The 24182-nt window shown below is 51.3% G+C and overlaps 1 protein-coding gene across 1 annotated transcript; it reads right to left on the reverse strand.

Annotated features, from left to right (window-relative positions):
• Window positions 1-750: 750 nt before the first annotated feature.
• On the reverse strand, window positions 751-18237 carry TPRX1 (tetrapeptide repeat homeobox 1). Its single transcript, XM_033223839.1, is given in 4 exon segments — window positions 751-1770; window positions 2282-2451; window positions 17658-17728; window positions 18158-18237. Coding segments are annotated over 4 exon segments (1341 nt in total).
• Window positions 18238-24182: the final 5945 nt, after the last annotated feature.

Genomic DNA, 24182 nt, shown 5'->3' on the forward strand with positions numbered 1-24182 from the left:
CCTCCCAAATTATTGGGATTACAGGCATGAGCCACCTTGCCTGGCCCATTTTAAATTTTATTAATAACTTCATTGTGTTTTACAACATTATCAGTCTGCTGCTGATGGAAATGAAAAATGAAGACAAATCTGGTCCATAACAATAGGTAATTTGAAAAACAGTGAAACAGACAACATTAAAAGCAAGAAATGCTACTAATGAAACAAAATGCAAATAGGAAAGGCGTTTGCAGAACTTTAATTGCCAAGAGAATATAAGAATACATTCAAATAAATGAAGGAAAAGGGGTAAACAAAGAGACATATTATGAGGATTTCTAAGGTTCAGTTAACATGTGAGAGTTTAACCTCTCAAACATCAGGGAAATGGATATTACAGCCACAACAAAACCACAAGTCATTGCATCAACAAACATTAAAAGGTCTCACAATCCTAAGTGTTGGGGAAGATGCTGACCATCAGAAGCACTGGGAAAAGCCCTTTACAAAGCTCTCAAGCGGCATCCACTAATGTGAAACATCCCAGTGAGCAGTGACTCCAATCCCAGCAGAGAAATGCTCAGGCTCAATTCAAATGAGGGGCAGGCACATCCACAGGCCACCTGTGATGGCTGCACAGTGAAGACAGAAAATGTCCGACTGCAGCAGGGTGGGTAAAGGGTGGTGCATTCACTGCAGAAAGTCACCAGCAGTGTAGACCAGCCACTCCAGGCCCACTGAGATCTGAAGAACTTTGCAGGCACAGGCCCCCTATAAATCCAGTGATGACCTGGGGCCTGAGTGATTTTCATTCACAGAGCCACCTTCCTCTTGATACTGAGACCCTGAGTCTTTTTGGCCCATAGAATCATCCCCTTCTTGGTACTGAGAGGTCATGGTGGAGACTGAGGATCCCTCCAAGGGGTCTAGGGGTGGGAGCAGCTCTGTGAATTGAGGGAATAACTGGGTGTCTGGCAAGAAGTCGGAGGCATCGGGGCTCTGAGGCCATAAGGGGCCTGGGGCTGGGGCTAGGAATGATCCTGGACCTGGGATTGGGGCTGGGACTGAGCCTGGGCCTGGGCCTAAAATCGGGGGTGGGCCTGGAAGTGAACCTGAACTTGGCATCCGGCCAGGACTTAAGATGGGACCTGGGCCTCCGAGTCTGCCTGGGCCTGGGATCTGGCCTATGATCGGGCCTGGGCCTGAGATTGGGCCTGGGATCTGGGCTGAGCCTGGGACCTGAGCTGGGCCTGGGATTGGGCCAAGGAGTGGGCCTGGGATCTGGGCTGGGCCTGAAATTGGGCCTGGGAGTGGACCAAGGAGTGGGCCTGGGATCTGGGCTGGGCCTGAAATTGGGCCTGAAATTGGGCCTGGGAGTGGACCAGCGAGTGGGCCTGGGATCTGGGCTGGGCCTGGGATTGGGCCAAGGAGTGGGCCTGGGATCTGGACTGGGCCTGAAATTGGGCCTGGGATTGGGCCAGGGAGTGGACCTGGGACCTGAGCTGGGCCTCGAATTGGGGCTGGGACCGGGCCACAGCCTGGACCCAGGACATCTGGGATACCCTTTTGGGCTCTGCACTCGGGGCCGCCCCAGGCCTGGTCGAGGCTGCAGATCGTGGGTTCCGCCGCCGGAAGGATTCCCGAGAGGCCCGGCTGAGGGGCGGAGGCAGCGGCTGCAGGGACTAGGGGCTCAGCGCGGGCTCCTCGGCCTCTCCGCCCAGGGACGCGCTGGGGCTGCTGCTGGAGCCGTCGCTCCCGAGCTAGTTTGGCGCGGCGATTCTTGAACCACACCTGGGGGCAGAGGGGACAGGGAGGAGGTGTGAAGGAGGGGCTCGCGCGGTCTGGTGAGCCGCTTGGGGGTGGGGCCGGCCTCAACCTCTCCCTCTGTTCACCCCCACTCGGCACCCACCATAAGAGGGCCCCCGGCTCCCAGGCCTGGAGAAGGGAGGGGAGAGGGTGGGGTGGGAGGGGAGAGGGTGGGGTGGGAGGGAAGGAACGGGGCCTGCTGCCCGGGAGCCCGGGGGACCAGGGAGGGTTCGAGGGGAGGGACCGTGGGTTCTGAGGGGGGGCTGAGGTCTGGGCACCGGGAGACCTCGTGGGGGACAGCTTGGGCCGATCCTGTGGGCGGGTTTGGGTTAGCATAGAGTTGGAACAGGACTCAGGATGCAGCCCGGGTCTACACTGGCGGGACCCCTTGCGTGGCAGGGCAGGAGGTGGTCGGCGGCCCAGGCCGGGTGAGTGACAGAGGTGAAGAGGCTCCTTGGGGTGACTGGGGCGGGCGGGGTGGGGCTGGGAGTCAGACCTGCAGTTGGTGCTCCTTGAGATCGAGTGTCTTCGCCAGACTCAGTCGCTTGTCATAGTTCGGGTACTGGTCGTTCTGAAAGTAACTTTCTAGCACTTCCTGCTGGCTTTGAGTGTAGACCGTGCGCTCCTGCCGCTGTCTCCTTGGAGGGTCCGGGGCTAGGGGAGGGCCTGGGGACAGGAGGGAAACAGGTCAGAGAAGCCCCCAGGGAGCCCCCGGCCCCGCCTAGGTACCCCTTCCCCTGAGCCAGGCAAGGAGCCCAGGCAGTGTGGGCTGGGGCGACACCGCAGTTGGCAGCCTGGTATCCGGACCAGACCTTGCACCTCTCTGGGCCTCAGGATCCACATCTAGGAAATGGGCATGATAACAGCTCCTGTATTGTTAGGGACCCCACAGAAGGGAAGGCAGGCAGCGTAGGCGCTGGTTTAATTTCTTTCCTTCTTTCTTTTTCTTGGAGAGGGGATCTCGCTCTGTCACCCAGGCTGGAGTGCAGTGATGTGATCACGGCTCAAGGCAGCCTCCACCTCCTGAGCTCAAGCAATCCCCCCGCCTCAGTCTCCCGAGTACTGGGACCACAGGTGTGCACCACCACCCCTGGGTAACTTGTATTTTTGGTAAAGACGGGTCTCGCTGTGTTGGCCCAGCTAGTTTCAGAGTCCTGGGCTCAAGTGATCCTCCCACCGTGGCCTCCCAAAGAGCTGGGATCACAGGCGTGAGACGCTCCGTGCTGCTGCATGATTTTTCATTTCCCAAAGGCCGCTAAGTTCTCCCCTCTCTGCAGGACGGGAAGCCTCCCGCACAGGCCCAGCCCTCCTCTGGCTGCCCAGATCTGCACTCTGCAGCCTCGGCCACAGGATCAGCTCAGACCCCTCACACCCCTGCCCTCGCTCACCTTGGAGATGACCAGGGTCTTGCATCCTGCGTCCTGCTCTGTTCCCAGACATGAGTGTGTACTGCCAAGTGCTTGGCTCTTAAATCACTTCTATGCTGTGCCCACCCTGGCCCACCCTGCTGGGACCCTCCCTTTCCCACCCTGCCCTGCAGTCCCGCCCCCTGGAGGAGCTGAATGATGGATGAATCCTTCATCACTGATCAGGTACTGCCTGCCAAGCTGTGCTGGGAGCTGGGGAACCTCAGTGGGCAACACAGCCTTGGTTTCACCCTCATGGGCCCTGGCGAGGCGGCATTCCACGTGGGGTTGGGGGGGTCAGCATTGTGACCTGTGGTTGGGGTCCCCATCTCAGGAGAGGCACCGCCAGTCAGCCCCCAGGAGTCATCCTTGTTCCTTCCCAGGGCTGGGGCCCCGCATGACCAATACCAGCGAGTCTAGCCACTCCTCCTGGCTCCTGGGCTGCCAGCCTTGTCCAGCCACCATCCCTCCCTCCTGGATAACCCTGCAACCTCCTCTTTGGTCCCTAGAGGCCACTCTGGCCCCTAGTATCCATTCCAAAAATTGCCCCCCAGGTGCCTATAGGTGTAAGCAGAGCTCAGTACACATTGGTTCTGCTGATAATGGTTTGGTTTCTGTAGTGAATTTGCCTGTGGGGCGAAGTTCTGATGCGCATTCACATAGACTTCTGCCGGTTTCTCCTGATGAGTAAATGACCTCAGTGCTGGTTTATTCCAGTTTATATACGGGGCTTGTGTGCTGGGTTCACATGAGCCCAGCCTCTCCGAGCTGCATAGACCTGTATCAGGAGGGGGCACAGGTCTGATGGATGTGCCCATGGACCGCTGCTGGTCTGTCCTTGTGAGTGAACGAACCTGCTGCTGAAGATACAGGGGACCCATGACCTTGGTCTACAGAAATCAGATCCCTCAGAGATGCATCTTCTCTGTCAGACACCTGGCTGTCCCCATTTCCCCATGGCAGGACCCACATGGATTCAGGGGTTAGAGAGATTGACAAGGCTCATGGTGCAGGGAACTAGAAATGACTCATGCAATCAATTTCAAAATTCAATAAAACGTAGACATTGTTACCACAGGCCTGGCTTATTGTTTTCACCGGCTACTTGGAGTTCTGTTGTAGAAAGCAGCATCCCCAGCAATGATTCCTCATTGCCCACGTTCGTTGTCCGGCTTCACCTACAGGACATGCTGGGAACACAGTGGCGACCACAGAGATTTTGCACCGTGGCTATTTATTTGGCCAATAAAGACATAAACAGATGAACAAGCTCACTGGTACTATTTTGTGAAAACAGACATTTAAATATAAGCAAGTTCACGGCAGCATGATTCACAATCACCCAAGAGGAGAAAACGCTGAAACATAGATCCACTGACGGATAAACAAAGTGCCGTGTGGCCGGGCGCGGGGGCTCATGCCTGTAATCCCAGCATTTTGGGAGGCTGAGGTGGGCGAATCACTTGAGGTCAGGAGTTTGAGGCCAGCTTGGTCAACAAGGTAAAAACGAGTCTCTGCTAAAAATACAAAAAATTAGCCAAGCGTGGTGGGGAGCCTGGAATCCCACCTATTTGTTAGGCTGAGGTAGGAGAATCACTTGAACCCGGGAGGCAGAGGTTGCAGGGAGCTGAGATCGTGCCGCTGAACTCCAGCCTGGGTGACAGAGGGAGACTCCACCTCAAAAAACAAAACAAAATAACGACCCCCCCAAAAAACCCACAAAAAATAGAAACTCAAAATGTCCTATATTCACACAATGGGATAGTACTCAACCACGAAAAGGAATAAAGCTCTGATACATACTACAACGTGGATGAACCTTGCCAACATGAAGCCAAGTGAAAGAAGCCAGACTCAAAAGCACACATATACTTCTATTTATACAAAGTGTCCAGAATAGGCAAATCCATAGGGACAGAAAGCAGGTTAGTGGTTGCTAGGGGTTGGGGAGAAGGGAAAATTGGGACCAACTGGGAGTAGCTATGGGGATAGCTCCTGGGCATGGTGAAAAATGTTCTAAAATTGACTATAGTGATGGAGGCACAACTCTGCAAGTAGACTAAAAACCATTTAATTTTTTTTTTTTTTTGAGATGGAGTCTTGCTCTGTCACCCAGGCTGGAGTGCAGTAGTGGCGTGATCTTGGCTCGCTGCAACCTCACCTCCGGGTTCAAGTAATTCTCCTGCCTCAGTCTCCCGAGTAGCTGGGATTACAGGCGCACACCACCACGCCCAGTCAATTTTATGTATTTTTAGTAGAGACAGGGTTTCACCATGTTGGCCAGGCTAGTCTCGAATGCCTGACCTCAAGTGATCCGCCCACCTCAGCCTCCCAAAGTGCCGGGATTACAGTCGTGAGCCACCGCACCCAGCCAGTTTTCTTATTTTATTTATTTATTTATTGAGACTGAGTCTTGATCTGTCACCCAGACTAAAGTGCAGTGGCATGATCTTGGCTCACTGCAGTCTCTGCCTCCTGGGTTCAAGCAATTCTCCTGCCTTAACCTTCCGAGTGGCTGGGACTACAGGCGCCTGCCACCACACCCAGCTAGTTTTTTGTTTTTTGTTTTTTTTTTTTTTGTATTTTTAGTAGAGATGGAGTTTCACTATGTGAACTTCTGACCTCAGGTGATCCGTGCACCTTGACCTCCCAAAGTGCTGGGATTACAGGTGTGAGCCACCGCGCCTGCCCTCAATTATTTACTGTAAGAGACTGATCCTGGGAAAATTCTTGCCCCCCTGTGAATAAGCGCAGATATCAGTGTTCAGTGTAGCATTTCTTTGAAATATCAACTGAGTTAACTGGATTAATTCACGCCCACAAATTAGAAGATGATTAATTTGTGGCAGCCTCAGACTATGGAGTGCTAATAAGTTTAAAAAAGGGATGAAGGGGCAACCCATTAGTAACAAATGATGATTTTTAATGTATTTTTTGTTTTGTTTGCCTGTTGGATGTCTGCTTGCTGTTTGCCGAAATAAATGTGTCTTGTTTTTTTTTTTTTTTTGAGACGGAGTCTCGCTCTGTCACCCAGGCTGGAGTGCAGTGGCCAGATCTCAGCTCACTGCAAGCTCCGCCTCCCGGGTTCACGCCATTCTCCTGCCTCAGCCTCCCGAGTAGCTGGGACTACAGGCGCCCGCCACCTCGCCCGGCTAGTTTTTTATATTTTTAGTAGAGACGGGGTTTCACCGTGTTAGCCAGGATGGTCTCGATCTCCTGACCTCGTGATCCGCCCGTCTCGGCCTCCCAAAGTGCTGGGATTACAGGCTTGAGCCACCGCGCCCGGCCGCAATAAATGTGTCTTGAACACAGACACTTTGTTGGGCTTTTTCTTTTATTCCTCCCGAATTCCCATGTCTATAATAGGAAAAGCTCAAGGTTGCTGACTAATAATGAGCTAAAGGATTGAGTTTGTGTTTTCCATGTCAAGTGCTGTCTCAGGCACATTGTTTATTTTGAAGAATGTATACATTTAATAAGCACATACAAAAAATATACACATATTATACATATATATATATATTTTTTCTTTTCTTTCTTTTTTTTGGAGACAGGATCTCGCTCTGTCACCCAGGCTGGATTGCACTGGCATGATCTCGGCTCACTGCAACCTCTGCCTCCTTGGCTCAAGCCGTTCTCCCACCTCAGCCTCCCAAGTAGCTGGGAGGACAGGCGCATGCGCCACCACGCCTGGCTAATTTTTGTATTTTTTGTAGAGACAGGGTTTTGCCATGTTGCCCAGGCTGATCTCTAACTCCTGACCTCAAGTGATCCATCCACATTGGCCTCCCAAAGTGCTGAGATTACAAGCGTGAGCCACCTCATCTGGCCCATAATATATTTGCATGAACAATAAATAACAACAATAAAAACTCCTGCAAAAGTAATTACCCAGAGATGATGGGGAATGTCTACTTCCTCTATTTCCTGCTGCTTATAATTATGATTTTTTAATGGACAACCTGGAAAACAAGAAGCATTTCTGGCCTTGAATGCCACCCTAGGGCTCGTCAGCGCCCCGCCCATGGAAGTCCCCATGCCTTCTCTCGTCCTGATGTGTCTTCAGGATTGGATGGAATTTCTGGAGATTCCTCCTGGGCCTTCCTAGGCAATGGCCAAATTCCTAGAGTCACGTGGGTGGAGGGAGGTCCTCCGGAGCCTGGGGCAAAAGCAACGTAGGTGGGAATGAAGTAGGTGGAAGAGCGTGCAGAAGGGATTATGAAATCCATTCTTGGCCAGGCGCAATGACTCACACCTGTAATCCCAGCACTTTGGGAGACTGAGGCTGGAGGATCATCTGAGGTCAGGAGTTCAAGACCAGTCTGGCCAACATGGTGAAACCCCATCTCTACTAGAAATACAAAAATGAACTGCACATCGTGGAGGGCGCCTGTAATCCCAGCTACTTGGGAGGCTGAGGCAGGAGAATCGCTTGAACCCGGGAAGCAGAGGTTGCAGTGAGCCGAGATTGTGCCACTGCACTCCAGCCTGGGTGACAGAGTGAGACTCCATCTCAAATAAATAAATAAATAAATAATAAATAAATAAATAAATAAATAAATAAATAAATCCATTCGTATTTGATTACTTCAGAACAGAAACAATGGCTCTCTCCTTATCCACCAATTTTTTTTTTTTTTTTGAGACAGAGTCTCTCTCTGTCACCCAGGCTGGAGTGCAGTGGTGGGATCTTGGCTCACTGCAACCTCCACCTCTTGGGTTCAAGCCCTTCTCTTGCCTCAGCCTCCCAAGTAGCTGGGATTACAGGTGCCTGCCACCATCCCTGGCTAATTTTTCTATTTTTAGTAGAGACGGCATTTCACCATATTGGCCAGATTGGTCTCGAATTCCTGACCTTGTGGTCTGCCCGCCTCCGCTTCCCAAAGTGCTGGGATTACAGGCACGCCTGGCCTTCCATCAATTCTTCAGTCTCCTCTTTTACCCTACGCCTGTGGGCTCTGATGGGGTGGGCCTGTTGGTGGGGTTGACTCATCTCTGCTCCTGCCCCCAAGAGGCCCAGAGACACCTCCCCATCCTCTGCATTGTGAGGGTATCTCTTGGTGCAGGGGTAGGGGGTTCAGGAGGGGCACACGGGCAACAAGGAGTCGTTTGGGCTTTGAAGACAGTATTGGGCAGATCAGAGTGAGGGTGATGAAGGCGTGAGGTTGGCTTTTGCTTTCTAGAATCCTGTTGTTCAATGTCTTTCTGCCATTGGGGTTCCTCTCAGTGTCTGGACATTCATTCTTGAAGCACTGTCCTTTATCTTTTAAAAAAAAAATTATTTTATTTATTTATTTATTTGTTGAGACGGGGTCTTGCTCTGTCGCCCGGGCTGGAGTGCAGTGGCACAATCTCGGCTCACTGCAAGCTCTGCCTCCCGGGTTCACACCATTCTCCTGCCTCAGCCTCCCAAGTAGCTGGGACTACAGGCGCCCGCCACCATGCCCGGCTAATTTTTTGTATTTTTAGTAGAGACGGAGTTTCACCATGTTAGCCAGGATGGTCTCAATCTCCAGACCTCGTGGTCCTCCCGCCTCGGCCTCCCAAAGTACTGGGATTACAGGTGTGAGCCACCACACCTGGCCTGCTTTCTAGAATCTTGTTGTTCAATGTCTTTCTGCCATTGGGGTTCCTCTCAGTGTCTGGACAATCATTCTTGAAACACTGTCCTTTCTCTCTTTTTTATTAAATTTTATTTTTTGAGACAGGATCTCTCTCTGTCAACCAGACTGGACTGCAGTGGATTGATCTCGGGTCACTGCAACTTCTGCCTCCCGGGTTCAAGGGATTCTCATGCATCAGCCTCCAGAGTAGCTGGGATTACAGGTGCCCGCCACCATGCCTGGCTAATTTTTGTATTTTTAGTAGAGACGGGGTTTCACCATGTTGGCCAGGTTGGTCTCAAACTCCTGACCTCAGGTGATCCACCCGCCTCAGCCTCCCAATGTGCTAAAATTACAGGTGTGAGCCACTGCACCTGGTCAGCCCTGAGTTTAATTTGAATGAATCAATAACATATTAATATATATTCAATAAGGTGTCTTTAAACCGAAACACGCATGAACCAGGGTGAGGTATTGATCGATTGATGACAATAGTGGGAGCAGATCCTTGCAGGACCCCAAATCTGTATTTCCCCCGGGAGCAGTGGTTCCTTATTGGCTAAGACCATGTTCACAGCAACTTCACAGAACATAACCAGTAAGAATGAGAACTGCCTGTATTTATTTATTTTTAATTTATTATATGTATATATTTTGAGACGGAGTTTCGCTCTTATTGCCCAGGCTGGCGTGCAATGGCGCGGTCTCAGCTCCCTGCAATCTCTGCCTCCTGGGTTCAAGCAATTCTCCTGCCTCAGCCTCCCAAGTAGCTGGGATTACCGGCACCTGCCACCACGCCTGGCTAATTTTGTTTTTTTTTTAGTGGAGATGGGGTTTCTCCATGTTGGTCAAGCTGGTCTTGAACTCCCAACCTCAGGTGATCTGCCCACCTCAGCCTCCCAATGTGCTGGGATTATAGGCGTGAGCCACCCGCACCCGGCCTGAGAACTGCCTGTATTTATTAAGTGCTCTGTACATTCAAGGGACTGACCTAGGCACCTCCAGATAGTTAATAGGTGCAGCTCTTGTTCTCATGGAACTCATCCTCCAAGTGGGGGAAGGCAGGTGTTTTACTCAAAGAATCACAGAATAGGTTGAGCGCTATGGCTCATGCCTGTAATCCCAGCACCTTGGGGGGCTGAGGTGGGTGGATTGCTTGAGGCCAGGAGTTCGAGACCAGCCTGGGCAAAATAGCGAGACCTTGTCTCTCTAAAAAATACAAAAAATGGCCAGGCATGGTGACTCAGGCTTGTAATCCCAGCACTTTGGGAGGCCGAGTCAGGAGGATCAACTGAGGTGAGAGTTTCGAGACCAGCCTGGCCAATAGGGTGAAACTCTGTCTTTACTAAAAATACAAAACATTAGTCGGGCATGGTAGTGTGCGCCTGTAGTCCCAGCTACTTGGGAGGCCAAGGCAGAAGAATCGCTTGAACCCAGGAGGGGAGGTTGCAGTGAGCCGAGATCACACTGAGGCCGAAATTGAAAGAGAGAAACAGAATAAAGCAAAGGTTAAGTGAGAAACACTGCAGTTCGGCCTGGGCCACAGAGTGATACTCCATCTCAAAAAATCCCCCCAAAACCAGAAACTAAACCAAAAAGCCTGGGCATGGTGGCTCACACCTGTAATCCTAGCGCTTTGGGAGGCTGAGGCAGGTGGATCATTTGAGGTCAGGAGTTCAAGACCAGCCTGGCCAACATGGTGAAACCCCATCTGTACTAAAAATACAAAAATTAGCCAGGCGTGGTGGCACGCGCCTGTAATCCTAGTTACTCAGGAGGTTGAAGCAGGAGAATCGCTTGAACCCAGGAGGTGGAGGTTGCAGTGAGCCGAGCTCACACCACTGCACTCCAGCCTGGGCGACAGAGTGAGACTCTGTTTCAAAACAAATAAAAACAAAAGCATAAAACAAAACAAAAAAAACCTCCCAAAATTAGCCAGGCGGAGTGGTGTGCTAGTGTAGTCCCGGCTACTTGGGAGGCTGAGGTGGGAGGATCGCTGGAGTCTGGGAGGTTGAGGTTGCATCGAGCTGTGCCCTCCACCTGCACTCCAGCCTGGGCAACAGGGTGAGACTCTGTCTCAAAAAACAAACAATCCCCCCAAAACCCCACAAGCCCCCCCAAACACAAAAAAACCCAAAAAACCACATGCCAAGAATTAATTAATAACTCTGGATGAGAGAATCGGGTCCTTGTAGAGAGGGAAGATACTCCAGAATTGCAGGTGGAGGCACTAGGCGCTCCGGTGACTGTGGCGGTGAGAGCCAAATTGGGAAGACATTTTCCAGGCGCAGGGAGCAAGACCTCTCAGCCTCCAGGTGCCCTGTCCACCCCTTGGCGTCCCCCCACCCTGCCCCTCTGTCTCCCCCTTTCTCTGTTCCTCAGTCTCCTCTCCTCGTTGCCCCTTGTGGGATCCCAGTGTGTGAGTTGCTGTATGTCTACTGCCTTCCAGGGTCTGACAAGCAGTTTTCATTATATTCTGGAAGTCTGCCCCCCTCCACCCCCAAATTGGATCTAATTCTCTGTGCTCTGCTGAGGCTGGCCCGGCCTAAGAGGATTGGAACATTTGCTAAATGGGACCAGGACAGGGTCAGAGAGGCGGCCATGGGGAGACCCAGGGGCCAGGACGGCCACCAGGGGGCGGCAGAGGACGGGGGAGACCAGAAGACAGAGGGGACAGAGAAGGGCAGGGTGGGGGTGGGGGTGGGGGTGGGATGGGGGTTGTGGGGCCACGTGGGGAGGAGGCAGGGAGTGGACACAGGCATATTCCCTGGCTGTTTAGGGAACCACATTTAAGGGGTTAGAAGGGTGCCAACATTGCTGAATTTTTTTTATTTTGAGACAGAGTCCTGCCCTGTCACCCAGGCTGGAGTGCAGTGGTGTGATCTTGGCTCACTGAAACCTCTGACTCCTGGGTTCAAAGGATTCTCCTGTCTCAGCCTCCCAATAGCTAGGAATATATATATATTCCCAGCTAATTTTTGTATTTTAGTAGAGACAGGGTTTCACCATGTTGGCCAGGCTGGTCTTGAACTCCTGACCTCGTGATCCACCCACCTCAGCCTCCCAAAATGCTGGGATTACAGGCGTGAGCCACCGCACCCAGCTCAAAATACATTTTAAATGAAATTTAAAATCTTCAAAAGTATTTTTTAAATTCCACACTTTTAATTTCTACTTCATGCCAGGCCCAGTGGCTCATGCCTGTAATCCCAGCACTTTGGAAGGCCCAGGCAGGAGGATCACTTGAGAGCAGGAGATTGAGACCAGTCTGGGCAACATAGTGAGACCCTCTTCTCTACAAAAATAAAAAAAAGAAAAAGAAAAAAAGAAAAAAGGCAGGTGTGGTGGTGTGCACCTGTAGTTCCAGCTACTCAGGAGGCTGAGACGAGAGGATCATTTAAGCCTAGGAGGTTGAGGCTTCAGTGAGCCGAGATTACGTCACTGCACTCCAGCCTGGGCAACAGAGCAAGACCCTGTCTCAAAAAAAAAAAAAAAAAAGTAAAAAGAAATAATTTCCAATACAGTAAATAGCAATAGATATATAGTCAATATCAACAAAAGCTCAGGCCGGGCGCGGTGGCTCAAGCCTGTAATCCCAGCACTTTGGGAGGCCGAGACGGGCGGATCACGAGGTCAGGAGATCGAGACCATCCTGGCTAACCTGGTGAAACCCCGCCTCTACTAAAAAAAATACAAAAAACTAGCCGGGCGAGGTGGTGGCCGCCTGTAGTCCCAGCTACTCGGGAGGCTGAGGCAGGAGAATGGCGTAAACCCGGGAGGCGGAGCTTGCAGTGAGCTGAGATCCGGCCACTGCACTCCAGCCCGGGCGACAGAGCGAGACTCTGTCTCAAAAGAAAAAAAAAAAAAAAAAAAAAAAAAGCTCTTTGAGCCCTTAGTTACTTCAAATTTCAAGAGCTGGAGAGGACCCTGTGGTATTTCTTTGGGACTTGGGGCAAGCCTTGTTTAGACTCTGGGTCATGTGTAGCAGGGTAGTTGAGGGCACAGTTTTGAGAGGCAAACATGGCTGGTTCCAAATATTGTTTGCTTATGTGTTTATATTTTGAGACAGGGTCTTGCTCTGTTGCCCAGGCTGGCATGCAGTGGTGTGATCAGTCTCGGCTCACTGCAACCTCTGCTTCCTGGGTTCAAGCGATTCTCACGCCTCAGCCTCCTGAGTAGCTGGGATTATAGGCGCGCACCACCATGCAGCTAATTTTTTGTATTTTCAGTGGAGGCGGGGTTTTGCCATGTGGGCCAGGCTGGTCTTGAACTCCTGAGCTCAAGCAATCCTGCCACCTTGGCTTCCCAAAGTGCTGGGATTACAGGTGTGAACGATTGCGCCTGAACTTCTTTTTAATTAAAAAAAAATTTTTTTTGCCTCCTCCCCCTTCTAATATATTTTATTTTGTAGAGATAGGGTCTCCCTATGTCACCTAGGCCGGCCTCAGTCTCTAATCCATAGCCTCAAATGATCCTCCCGCCTTGGCCTCCCAAACCATGGGGTTTTTTGTTTTTTGTTTGAGAGAGTCTCGCTGTGTAGTCCAAGCTGGAGTGCAGTGGCGCGATCTCGGCTCACTGCTACCTCCGCCTCTCGGGTTCACGCCATTCTCCTGCCGTAGCCTCCCTAGTAGCTGGGACTACAGGTGCCCGCCACCACGCCCGGCTAATTTTTTTGTATTTTTTAGTAGAGACGGGGTTTCATCATGTTAGCCAGGATGGTCTCGATCTCCTGACCTCGTGATCCACCCGCCTGGGCCTCCCAAAGTGCTGGGATTACAGGCGTGAGTCACAGCACCCGGCCGAGACCCTGTCTGGAAAAAAAAAAAAAAAAAAAGAGAGTATGGCCAGCTCTCCGGAAGCCAGAAGCCCTTCTCATCCCTCGACTCACTCCCTTCCTCCAATGGCAATCATTATCCTGACTTCCAATAGCATGGTGCCCACGTGCCAATTTTCATAATTTGTGTAAATGGAATCATACTGCATTCTTCTCTCTCTTTCTCTCCCTCTCCTGCATACTCTCTGTTATGTCTGGCTTCTGTTTTTCGGTGTTATAGTTGTGAGATTCACCCATGTATTGTGTATCTTATCATTTGTTTCTTTTTGTTTATTTATTTATTTTTAATTTTTTATTATACTTTAAGTTGTGGGATACATGTGCAGAACATGCAGGTTTGTTACATAGGTATGCACGTGCCATGGTGGTTTGCTGCACCCATCAACTCCTCATCTACATTAGGTATTTCTCCCAATGCTATCCCTCCCCTAGCCCCCCACCCCCCACCAGGCCCTGGTGTGTGATGTTCCCCTCCCTGTGTCCATGTGTTCTCATTGTTCAGCTCCCACTCATGAGTGAGAACATGTAGTGTTTGGTTTTCTGTTCCTGTGTTAGTTTGCTGGGAATGATGGTTTCCAGCTTCATCCATGTCCCTGCAAAGGACATGAGCTCATCCTTTTTAACGGCTGCATAGTATTCCACGATGTATATGTGTCACATTTTCTTTATCCAGTCTATCATTGATGGGTGTTTGATAGTCTTGCTCCACTACCCAGGCTGGAGTGCAGTGACGTGATCTTGGCTCACTGCAACCTCCACCTCCTAGGCTCAAGTGATTCTCCTGTCTCAGCCTCCTGAGCAGCTGGGATTACAGGTACGTGGCACTGAGTATAGCTAATTTTTATATTTTTAGTAGAGGTGGGCTTTCACAATGTTGTCTGGGCTGGTCTCAAACTCCTGACCTCAAGTGATCCACCCGCCTCAACCTCCCAAAGTGCTGGGATTACAGGCATTAGCCACTGCGCTCAGCCTATTTTTGTTGTTTTAATGGATTGATAAAGATATTATTTTGTTTCTTTCCATTTTAATTTTTTGTTATTTTGAGACAGGGTCTTGCTCTGTTGCCCAGACTGGAGTGCAGTGGTGCGATCTTGGCTCACTGTAACCTCCACCTCCTGAGTTCAAGTGATTCTTATGCCTCAGCCTCCTGAGTAGCTGGGACAACAGGCATGCAACACCACGCCCGGCTAATTTTTGCATTTTTAGTAGAGACGGGTTTCGCCAAGTTGGCCAGGTTGGTGTTGAACTTCTGACCTCAAGTGATTCGACTGCCTTGGACTCCCTAAGTGTTGGGATTGCAGGCGTGAGCCTCTGCGCCTGGCTAGTTTTAATGTTTCTTAAGGTAAATGGCAATGGATATAACTGGTACAAACAAAAGCTCTTTGGGGGCCGGGCGCGGTGGCTCAAGCCTGTAATCCCAGCACTTTGGGAGGCCGAGACGGGCGGATCACGAGGTCAGGAGATCGAGACCATCCTGGCTAACATGGTGAAACCCCGTCTCTACTAAAAAATACAAAAAACTAGCCGGGCGAGGTGGCGGGCGCCTGTAGTCCCAGCTACTCGGGAGGCTGAGGCAGGAGAATGGCGGAAACCCGGGAGGCGGAGCTTGCAGTGAGCTGAGATCCGGCCACTGCACTCCAGCCTGGGCGACAGAGCGAGACTCCGTCTCAAAAAAAAAAAAAAAAAAAAAAAAAAAAAAAAAAAAAAGCTCTTTGGGTATTCAATGATTTCTTTTTGTCTTTTTTTGAGACAGGGTCTCGCCCTGTCACCCAGGCTGGAGTGCAGTGGTGCAATCATGGCTCACTGCAGCCTCAGCCCCTCCAGACCCAAATGATCCTCCCACCTCAGCTTCTTGAGTAGCTGGGACTACAGGCATGTGCCATCAACCCCAGGTAATTTTTTGTATTTTTTTTTTTTTGTAGAGATGGAGTCCTACTATGTTGCCCAGTCTGGTCGTGAACTCCTGGGCTCAAGCGATTCACCTGCCTTGGCCTCCCAAAGTGCTGGGATTACAGCTGTGAGCCACTATGCCCAACTTTTCAATGATTTTTAAGATCATAAAGGGATCCTGAGACCAAGGTGTTTCAGACTCATCTCTGGGCAGGATTGTTTTCAGTGAATGCAGCAGAAGAAACGTATCCCGTCTATTATCGACAGTCATTTGGGAAGCTTTCAGTGTGGGGCTCTTGTGAAGGTTGATGCTAGGGACATTCTTGTTCTCATCTTTTTGGTGAAACAAGACAGAGTTTCTGTTGGGTATGTACCAAGGAATGAAGGCACTGAGTCATACACTCAACTTTAAAAAATACTGCCAAACCATTTTTCAAAGAGAGCTACAGTACTTTGCCCCAGCAGGGTGTGCGAATCCTGAATGCTCCATGTCCTTGTCAACACATGGCATTGTCAGTCTTCCATTTTAGCTGTCCTGGTGGGATGTGGAGTTACCACTATGAGCTTTTCATTTACATTTCCTTGTTGATCAATGAATGTGAGCCCTGTGTCATACACTGGTGGATTATTTGCTATTCTCACTTTTGAAATGCCTGTATAAGTCTTCTGCAACCTGGTTGAATATCCAGCCACTGATGTTTTATGATCTCAAAGGGTGCCACAAGGGACATCAGTGTCCCTGCCCTGGGGATCAACCTGGGAGGCCCAAGGCTGGTTCTCAGAGCTGTGGGGTTCGGCACCCACTGGGTCCCAGGTTCCCACCTGAACAGTCGTTCTCACAGGTGAGGCCTGAAAGCTCACAGCCACCTGGTGGGGCAGACATGCAGATAACTCCATTCTACAGCAGGAGAGACTGAGCCTGGGAGGGAGGGAGGTGCCCACAGGTCAGGTGGCTGAAGACCTTAAGGACTTCCGGGGGTCCCAGCTTCTCACACACTGCATGCACCACGGACCTTAGGAACAAGATCTCAGGGAACCATAACCCCATGGAAACTTTCTCCGAGGCGGCTCCTGGTATCATCCCCGCTTTACAGAGGAGGAAACGGAGGCTGAGGGAAGTGGAGTCTCCAGTTCTGTCTCGCACATCAGTGGCAGAGCCAGGGCTGGGCCAGCACCTGCCCCGGATCCTGTGCCCTCTTGACCACCAGGCGACATGGCCTCTTAGGACACTCACCACAGGCCCATGGAGCTCAGAGGTCCCTTTGTCAGAGGAGGAAACTGAGGCAGAGAGCGGTTTCGTCAATTCCCGAGGTCACACAGGTGATGAGTGGAAGAATCAAGGGTAGAATTTAAATCTCTTTGGCCCCAGAGCCCCGCTCTTCACCCTCAAGTCTACCTGGGGTTCCTAGAAGTTGGATGAGGTCAGCTCCCTCCCCTGCTCCCGCTCCCACCCCAGGCCACCCCATGCTAGGCCTAGGACACGGGGTTCCCAGGGCTCATTGTGACAGCTTGTCACTGTATCCACTTTGTAGAAGAGGAAACTGAGGCCCAGGAGCCCACATGAAGAGCCCAAGGCCACGCAGTTTGAAAAGAACAGAGTTTAAACCCAAACTCATGTGGCTCCATGCCAGCTCTTGGCAAGAACCTCCCGGCTCAGCCACGTTCAGGGCCCTCCCTTGTCAGCCCCACCAGCCTCTCTCTGCAGCCTTTGTATGCTCCTCTGTTCAGTGAAGACAAGGAGCTGGATGGATGCATCCACTACCAGGCATGGGACTTGGTAGAAGCCGGGATTCATGGCACAGTTAAAGCCTGAATGAATTAACTCAGGAACAATATGATTCCTGAAGCATCCAGAGACTCAAACACCAGTGGGTAGCCCCACAGTCTGACCTCACAGTGCAGCAATCACAGACCCTTGGTCGTTTTGCAAAAACATCATACCATTTCTCTGTACCAGTTTCTCTACCTGGTTCTGCCCATCCGTCCATCCATCCATCCATCATCATCCATCCATCATCATCCATCCATCCATCATCCATCCATCCATCCATCCCTCCATCCATCCATCCATCATCCATCCATCCATCATCCATCCATCCATCCATCTATTTCTTTCACATTTATTGAACACACACTTACTACTGTGTGTCTGGGACAGTCCCAGGTACTAGGAATACAGCTGAGAACAAGACAGACAGGGCCCCATCTTCCTGACAAGGGCAGACAAGAAACAAGGTGTCAATAAGAGTTTTGCAAAAGATCAAACAGGATGAAGGTGTTAGGGAGCTAAGGAGGTGCAGGCATGAGGAGACCCCCATCCTGCAGTAGAGCCTGGAGTGAAACTCATTAACAACCTTATCCAAGGATCCTTCAGTATTCCACATATCTTCAGACTGTCCCCAGAATTTAACCCCACTTTGTTTTATTTTATTTTAAGTTTTAGGGTACATGTGCACAATGTGCAGGTTTGTTACATAAGTATACATGTGCCATGTTGGTTTGCTGCACCCATTAACTCGTCATTTACATTAGGTATTTCTCCTAACGCTATTCCTCCCCCTGCACCCTACCCCATGACAGGCCCGTGTGTGTGATGGTCCCCACCCTGTGTCCAGGTGTTCTTATTGTTCAATTCCCACCTATGAGTGAGAACATGCGGTGTTTGGTTTTCTGTCCTTGTGATAGTTTGCTGAGAATGATGGTTTCCAGCTTCATCCATGTCCCTGCAAAGGACATGAACTCATCCTTTTTAATGCCTGCATAGTATTCCATGGTGTATATGTGCCACATTTTCTTAATCCTTAACCCCACTTTTTCCAGCTGCAATCATGTGCATTACAATAAGTCTCAAAATCAGGTAGCATAAGTTCTCCAACTCGTTTTATTTTTCCAAGACTGCTTTGATTATTCTAGATCACTTATATTTCCATAGCAACTTCAGAATCAGTTTGACAATCAATTTCTACAGAAAAATCCTGAGGAGATTCTGATTGGGACTGCAGTAAATCTAAAGATTAGTTTGAGAAGAATTGACCTCTTAATAATATTGAGTCTTCTAATCCATGAACATGGTATATAGTTCACTATTGACTTGAGTTTCCTTTAATTTCTTCCAGCAGTGCTTTATATTGTTTCAGTAGGACAATGATCTGAAAGAAGAGAAGGCAGGGCTTATGGATGGATTGGATGTGAGTGGTGAGGAGAAAGGGGTTGGGGGCCAGGTTGAGTGCCCAGATTTCTGCCTGAGCCACTGGGTGGAGGTGAGAAGGAAAGCAACTTGCCTCAGAAGACCTAGCTCAGAGAGGAAGTGCTTGGATTTGATTTCAGCTTAATTGATCCCAGGGCCATGTGCAGGACCAGCTGAAAGCCACCTCTCTGTACCTTCGCCCCTGGAAGGACTCTGGATCCAAGAGCCAACCAGTACCCAGATTCCCAGGGGCAGGTGATTTCAGAGTTGCTGACACCTTCTCTATCCTGCTAGAAGTTATTTTCTCTTCCCTCTCCCTGCACAGCTGACCTTCCTTCCCTGCTCCAGGGCCAGAGGGTCTGTTCCAGGACTGGATTCTCCCATCAGGAGCCTCTGGACTGGTCGCCGAGGGTCAGACGGCCCCTCCCTCTCTTGCTGTCACCCCTGGCTCTTCAAGCTAATGAGACCTGTCCTGATTCCTCAGCCAGGCCTGTAGCCTTAATCTCTCCTAGCAGGGGGTTTGGGGGAGGGAGGAGGAGAAAGAAAGGGCCCCTTATGGCTGAGACACACGACCCAGCCACAAGGAGGGATTACTGGGCGTGTGTGTGTGTGTGTGTGTGTGCGCGTGTGCGCGCGTGCGCGTGTGTGCTTGTGTTGTTTGTGTGCGTGTTTGGGTGCATGAGGAAGTGAAACAGACCCGTGTGGGGCCCAGGAGCTCAGGGAGAGATATTAATATCTAGAGAGAGAGAGACGAGAGGAGAGAGACACAAAGAGGGCCAGAGACCAGGAAAATCGGAAATACGACAGAGGTACCAAGATAGAGAGAAGGACAGAAATGAAAGGAAATCCTCCCAGCTACTCGGGAGGCTGAGGCAGGAGAATTGTTTGAACCCGGGAGGCAGAGGTTGCAGTGAGCCGAGATGGTGCCAATGCGCTCCAGCTTGGGTGACAGAGCGAGACTCTGTCTCAAAACAAAAACAAAACAAAATGAAAATGAAGGGCAATCCAGAGAGAGGGGAAATAAGAATCAGAGAGAGAGAGAAAGAGAGAGAGAGAGAGACAGGGAAAAAGAGAAGGAGGAACAGAGATTGGAGCTGTAGAGAGGCATGGTGGATAAGTGAGGACAGAGAGACAGAGACGAGGCTGGAGTTACAGGGACAGGTGGACAGGCAGAAAGACAGCAAAGAGAGGGACAGACAGGAACAGAAGGACACAGAGGCTGAGGGAGAGGGGAGAGAGAGCGAGACAGACAGGGAGAGACAGAGAAAGAGAGGGAAAGAATAAGAGAGACCAAGGTGGTAATGCAGGTTTATCAACAAAGACAGGGACGGAGAGGAGCAGATGGAGAATGAAAGAGGGTATTCAGGCAAGCAGGCAGAAATGCTACAGCCTGAGACCCAAAGGAAAAGAAACTGAGGTCCAGAGAAACCAGACAAAGACCAACGGTGTGTAGCGAGATGGCAAGTGCTGGGTGCAGTGGCTCACGCCTGCAATCCCAGCACTTTGGGAGGCCGAGATCGGAGAATCCCTTGAGGCCAGGAGTTTGAGGCCAGCCTGGGCAACACAGACAGACTCCATCTCTACGAAAATGAAAAAATTAGCTGGGCATCGTGGTGTGTGCCTGTAAAGTCTCAGCTACTTGGGAGGCTGAGGAGGGAGGATCCCTTGGAGGTCAAGGCTACAGTGAGCCGTGATCGCGCCACTGCACTCCAGCCTGGGTGATAGAAGAGTGAGACCCTGTCTCAAAAAAAAAAAAAAAGAAAGAAAAAGAAAAAGAAAAAAAAAACCCAAACCCCAAACTCCACCAAAAACAGAAAACAAAACACCCTTTCTAACGTCTGTCTATTTTCAGTGCTGGGAGCAGCCCCCGCCCCCACCACTGCCCCCCGAAAGAGGAGAATATCATGTCTGACAACACAGAGACAGACAGGCCACAGATAGGAGTTGATCAAGGCAAAGAAAGAGAAACAGGGAAACTGAGGCAGAAACTGAGAACAAGGAGGCAGTACAGAGACAAACTAGCTGTCAGACAAACTGTTGTGGAGAGAAAGGGGGACCCAGGAGAGGGATCCAGAAACCCCCGTGCCTCTCTTTTTTCAGATGGTCTCTCAGGACCCTCTGACAGTTCTCTCCTTCCTCTTTGATGCCTCTCTCTTGGGATGCTAGCTGAAGCTGGAGAGACACCAGTTAGACCAAAGGAAGGACTTCCCTGAGGAGTAGGGGCTTATGGTCACCAGCAGGAGCTGGGGCCTCCCTTCCCCATCAACCCTAATTGCCAAGATGTCATGGGGGGAAGAGGAGGGGATTAAGCAGACGGGTGCCCCTCCCCCTTTCAGCCAATGTCACCTCCTGGTGCCCAGTCGAGTCCCCCACCTTGGCCAGGATTACCCTCCGAGATCCGGGCCATGACAAATGACATCACTCCCAGCCCGGGCTTAAAATCTCCCCATGTGAGGGACGTGTTTCCTTCAGCCTCTGCTGTCTGGCTGCTCTGTCTAGGTCCTGGGCCACCAGGAGAGCCCCGTCCCTCCTTTCTGAAGGTGAGCGTCTGCAGGAGAGGCGGAGGGGACTGAGGAAGGGAGAAGGAATGGGGGAGAAGAAAGAGAGGGGAGAAGTGGGGTTTACTTTATTCATGGCTGTGTTTGCCATGCTCTGCAGGTGACGTTTGCTGAATAGTCACACACAAAACAGAGGTGTCATCCTGGTGTTTGCGGAAACAGGGCTGGGATGTGATTGCAGCAGGAGAGAGTAAGGTTAGACAGCAGGGACTGGGCCATGGCACTTGGGGCATTGGAGGATTCAGGGTGGCTTGGGGGCGCCCTCAAGCCCTGACAGCATCCGGGTTTGGGGGCTTCTCACCGTGGTTCTAAGGCAACTCCTCAGCACACCGTTCTGTTGGATTTTCTTTAAAACTCTTAGCACTGCCCGAAATTTTCATTTGCGTGATGATCCACAAATGGCCTGTCTCCCTCCCTTGCTGAGCATTGATTTCTCCCCAGTGCCCCAGCGTGTGGCTGGGATTTGCCTAAATATGTGTTGCATAGATGGATGGATGAATGACAGACAAGGGACGGAACGGACATAGATGCAGAGAGCGCAGGTCTGTGGCTGCAGCAGGAAGGACTCCGGGTGGACTTGGGCCTGCCCGGGGGAGCTGGAAATGTGATGACTGAGGATCACTGTGCTGCTGAATTGATCACTTGGGGCCTCGATGCACCCAGAGGCTCCGGCTTTCAGCCCAGGCTCTACTTAGGGACTGAGGGGTTCCTCACACTCCTGCGCTCTTAGCTTCCAGCACAGTCACTCTCTCTGATCTTCTGCAAAGCCGTTTTTTTTGAGATGAAGTCGTGCTCTGTTGCCCAGGCTGGAGTGCAGCACCATGATCTCCACTCACTGCAACCTCCATCTCCTCGGTTTAAGCAGTCCTCCCACCTCAGCCTCTTGAGTAGCTGGAACTATAGGCGCGCACCATGATGCCCAGCTATTTTTTGTATTTTTAGTAGAGACGGGGTTTCTCCATGTTGTCCAGGCTGGTCTTGAACTCCTGACCTCAAGTGATCCGCCCGCCTCAGCCTCCCAAAGTGCTGGGATTATGGGCGTGAACCACTGCGCCTGGCCGGTCTCCTGCAAAACTCTGATTGACACTTTGTTCCTTGTCTGTCCCAGTCAGGAGGACTGGGGCCTTGTCTGTCTTGTTCTCGGCTGTATTCCCAGTGCCTGGGTCAGTCCTAGACACACAGTGAGTGCTCACTGAATATGGAGGGAATGAATGAATGAATGAATGAATGAAGGGCAGAGGATAGAATCAGGTAGACAGACTGCCACAGAGAGGAGGTGTGATGCGATTTTCCCAAAAGGACCGAGCGAGGGCTGTGATGGCCGCAGAGTGAGGTCTGACTTCAAGGCTGCCCACTGTGTTTGAATTTCTGGATGCTCCAGGGATCACAGTGTTGATCACTGAGTTGATTGGCTCAGACTCTAACTGTGCCATGGGTCTTGGCTTCCCCCAGGTCTCATGCCCGGCAGTGGGTGCATCCACCCAGCTCCTTATCCCCACTGCACAGAGGCGCCAACAGAGGCTGCAGAGAGAGGCTGGAGTGGTTGACAAGGGCAGGCCCTGAACGTGGCTGGGCTGGGAGGGTCTTCCTAAAGGCTGGCATGAAGCCACATGAGTCTGTTTTTTTTGTTTTTTGTTTTCTGTTTTTGAGATGGAGTCTCACTCTGTTGCCCAGGCTGGAGTACAGTGGCACGACCTCGGCTCACTGCAACCTCCACCTCCCAGGTTCAAGCGATTCTCCTGCCTCAGCCTCCCAAGTAGCTAGGATTACAGGCACGCACCACCACACCTGGCTAATTTTTGTATTTTTAGTAGAGACAGGGTTTTACCATGTTGGCCAGGCTGGTCTCGAACTCCTGACCTCAGGTGATCCACCCGCCTCGGCCTCCCAAAGTGCTGGGATTACAGGCGTGAGCCACCGCGCCCGGCTGAGTCTGGGTTTAAACCCTATTCTTTTCTCACTGTGTGGCCTTGGACCCCTCATGTGGGCTCTCTGGGTCTCGGTTGCCTCCTGTGCAAAGTGGGGACAATGAGAAGCTGTCACGATGATCCAGCCAGATAAGTCATGGGAACCCTGTGTTGCAGGCCTGGCCTGCAGTGGGAGTAGGGTCGGAGACCAGCCTCATTCTGTTTCTGGGGTCCCCAGGTAGACTTGAGGGTGAAGAGAGGGGCTCTGGGGCCAAAGAGATTTAAATTCTACCCCTGGTTCTTCCACTCATCACCTGTGTGACCTCGGGAATTGACGAAACCGCTCTCTGCCTCAGTTTCCTCCTCTGACAAAGGGACCTCTGAGCTCCATGGGCCTGTGGTGAGTGTCCTAAGAGGCCATGTCGCCTGGTGGTCAAGAGGGCACAGGCTCCGGGGCAGGTGCTGGCCCAGCCCTGGCTCTGCCACTGATGTGCGAGACAGAACTGGAGACTCCACTTCCCTCAGCCTCCGTTTCCTCCTCTGTAAAGCGGGGATGATACCAGGAGCCGCCTCGGAGAAAGTTTCCATGGGGTTATGGTTCCCTGAGATCTTGTTCCTAAGGTCCGTGGTGCATGCAGTGTGTGAGAAGCTGGGACCCCCGGAAGTCCTTAAGGTCTTCAGCCACCTGACCTGTGGGCACCTCCCTCCCTCCCAGGCTCAGTCTCTCCTGCTGTAGAATGGAGTTATCTGCATGTCTGCCCCACCAGGTGGCTGTGAGCTTTCAGGCCTCACCTGTGAGAACGACTGTTCAGGTGGGAACCTGGGACCCAGTGGGTGCCGAACCCCACAGCTCTGAGAACCAGCCTTGGGCCTCCCAGGTTGATCCCCAGGGCAGGGACACTGATGTCCCTTGTGGCACCCTTTGAGATCATAAAACACCACTGTCTGGAAATCGTTGTCGTTGTGAGATGTTGTATGTAAAGCCTGGTCGTGTCTGCCGATTTTCCTGGAC

The sequence above is a fragment of the Trachypithecus francoisi genome, unplaced genomic scaffold (assembly GCF_009764315.1).
Source record: "Trachypithecus francoisi isolate TF-2019V2 unplaced genomic scaffold, Tfra_2.0 Lachesis_group12, whole genome shotgun sequence".
NCBI classification, from domain to species: Eukaryota; Metazoa; Chordata; class Mammalia; order Primates; family Cercopithecidae; genus Trachypithecus; species Trachypithecus francoisi.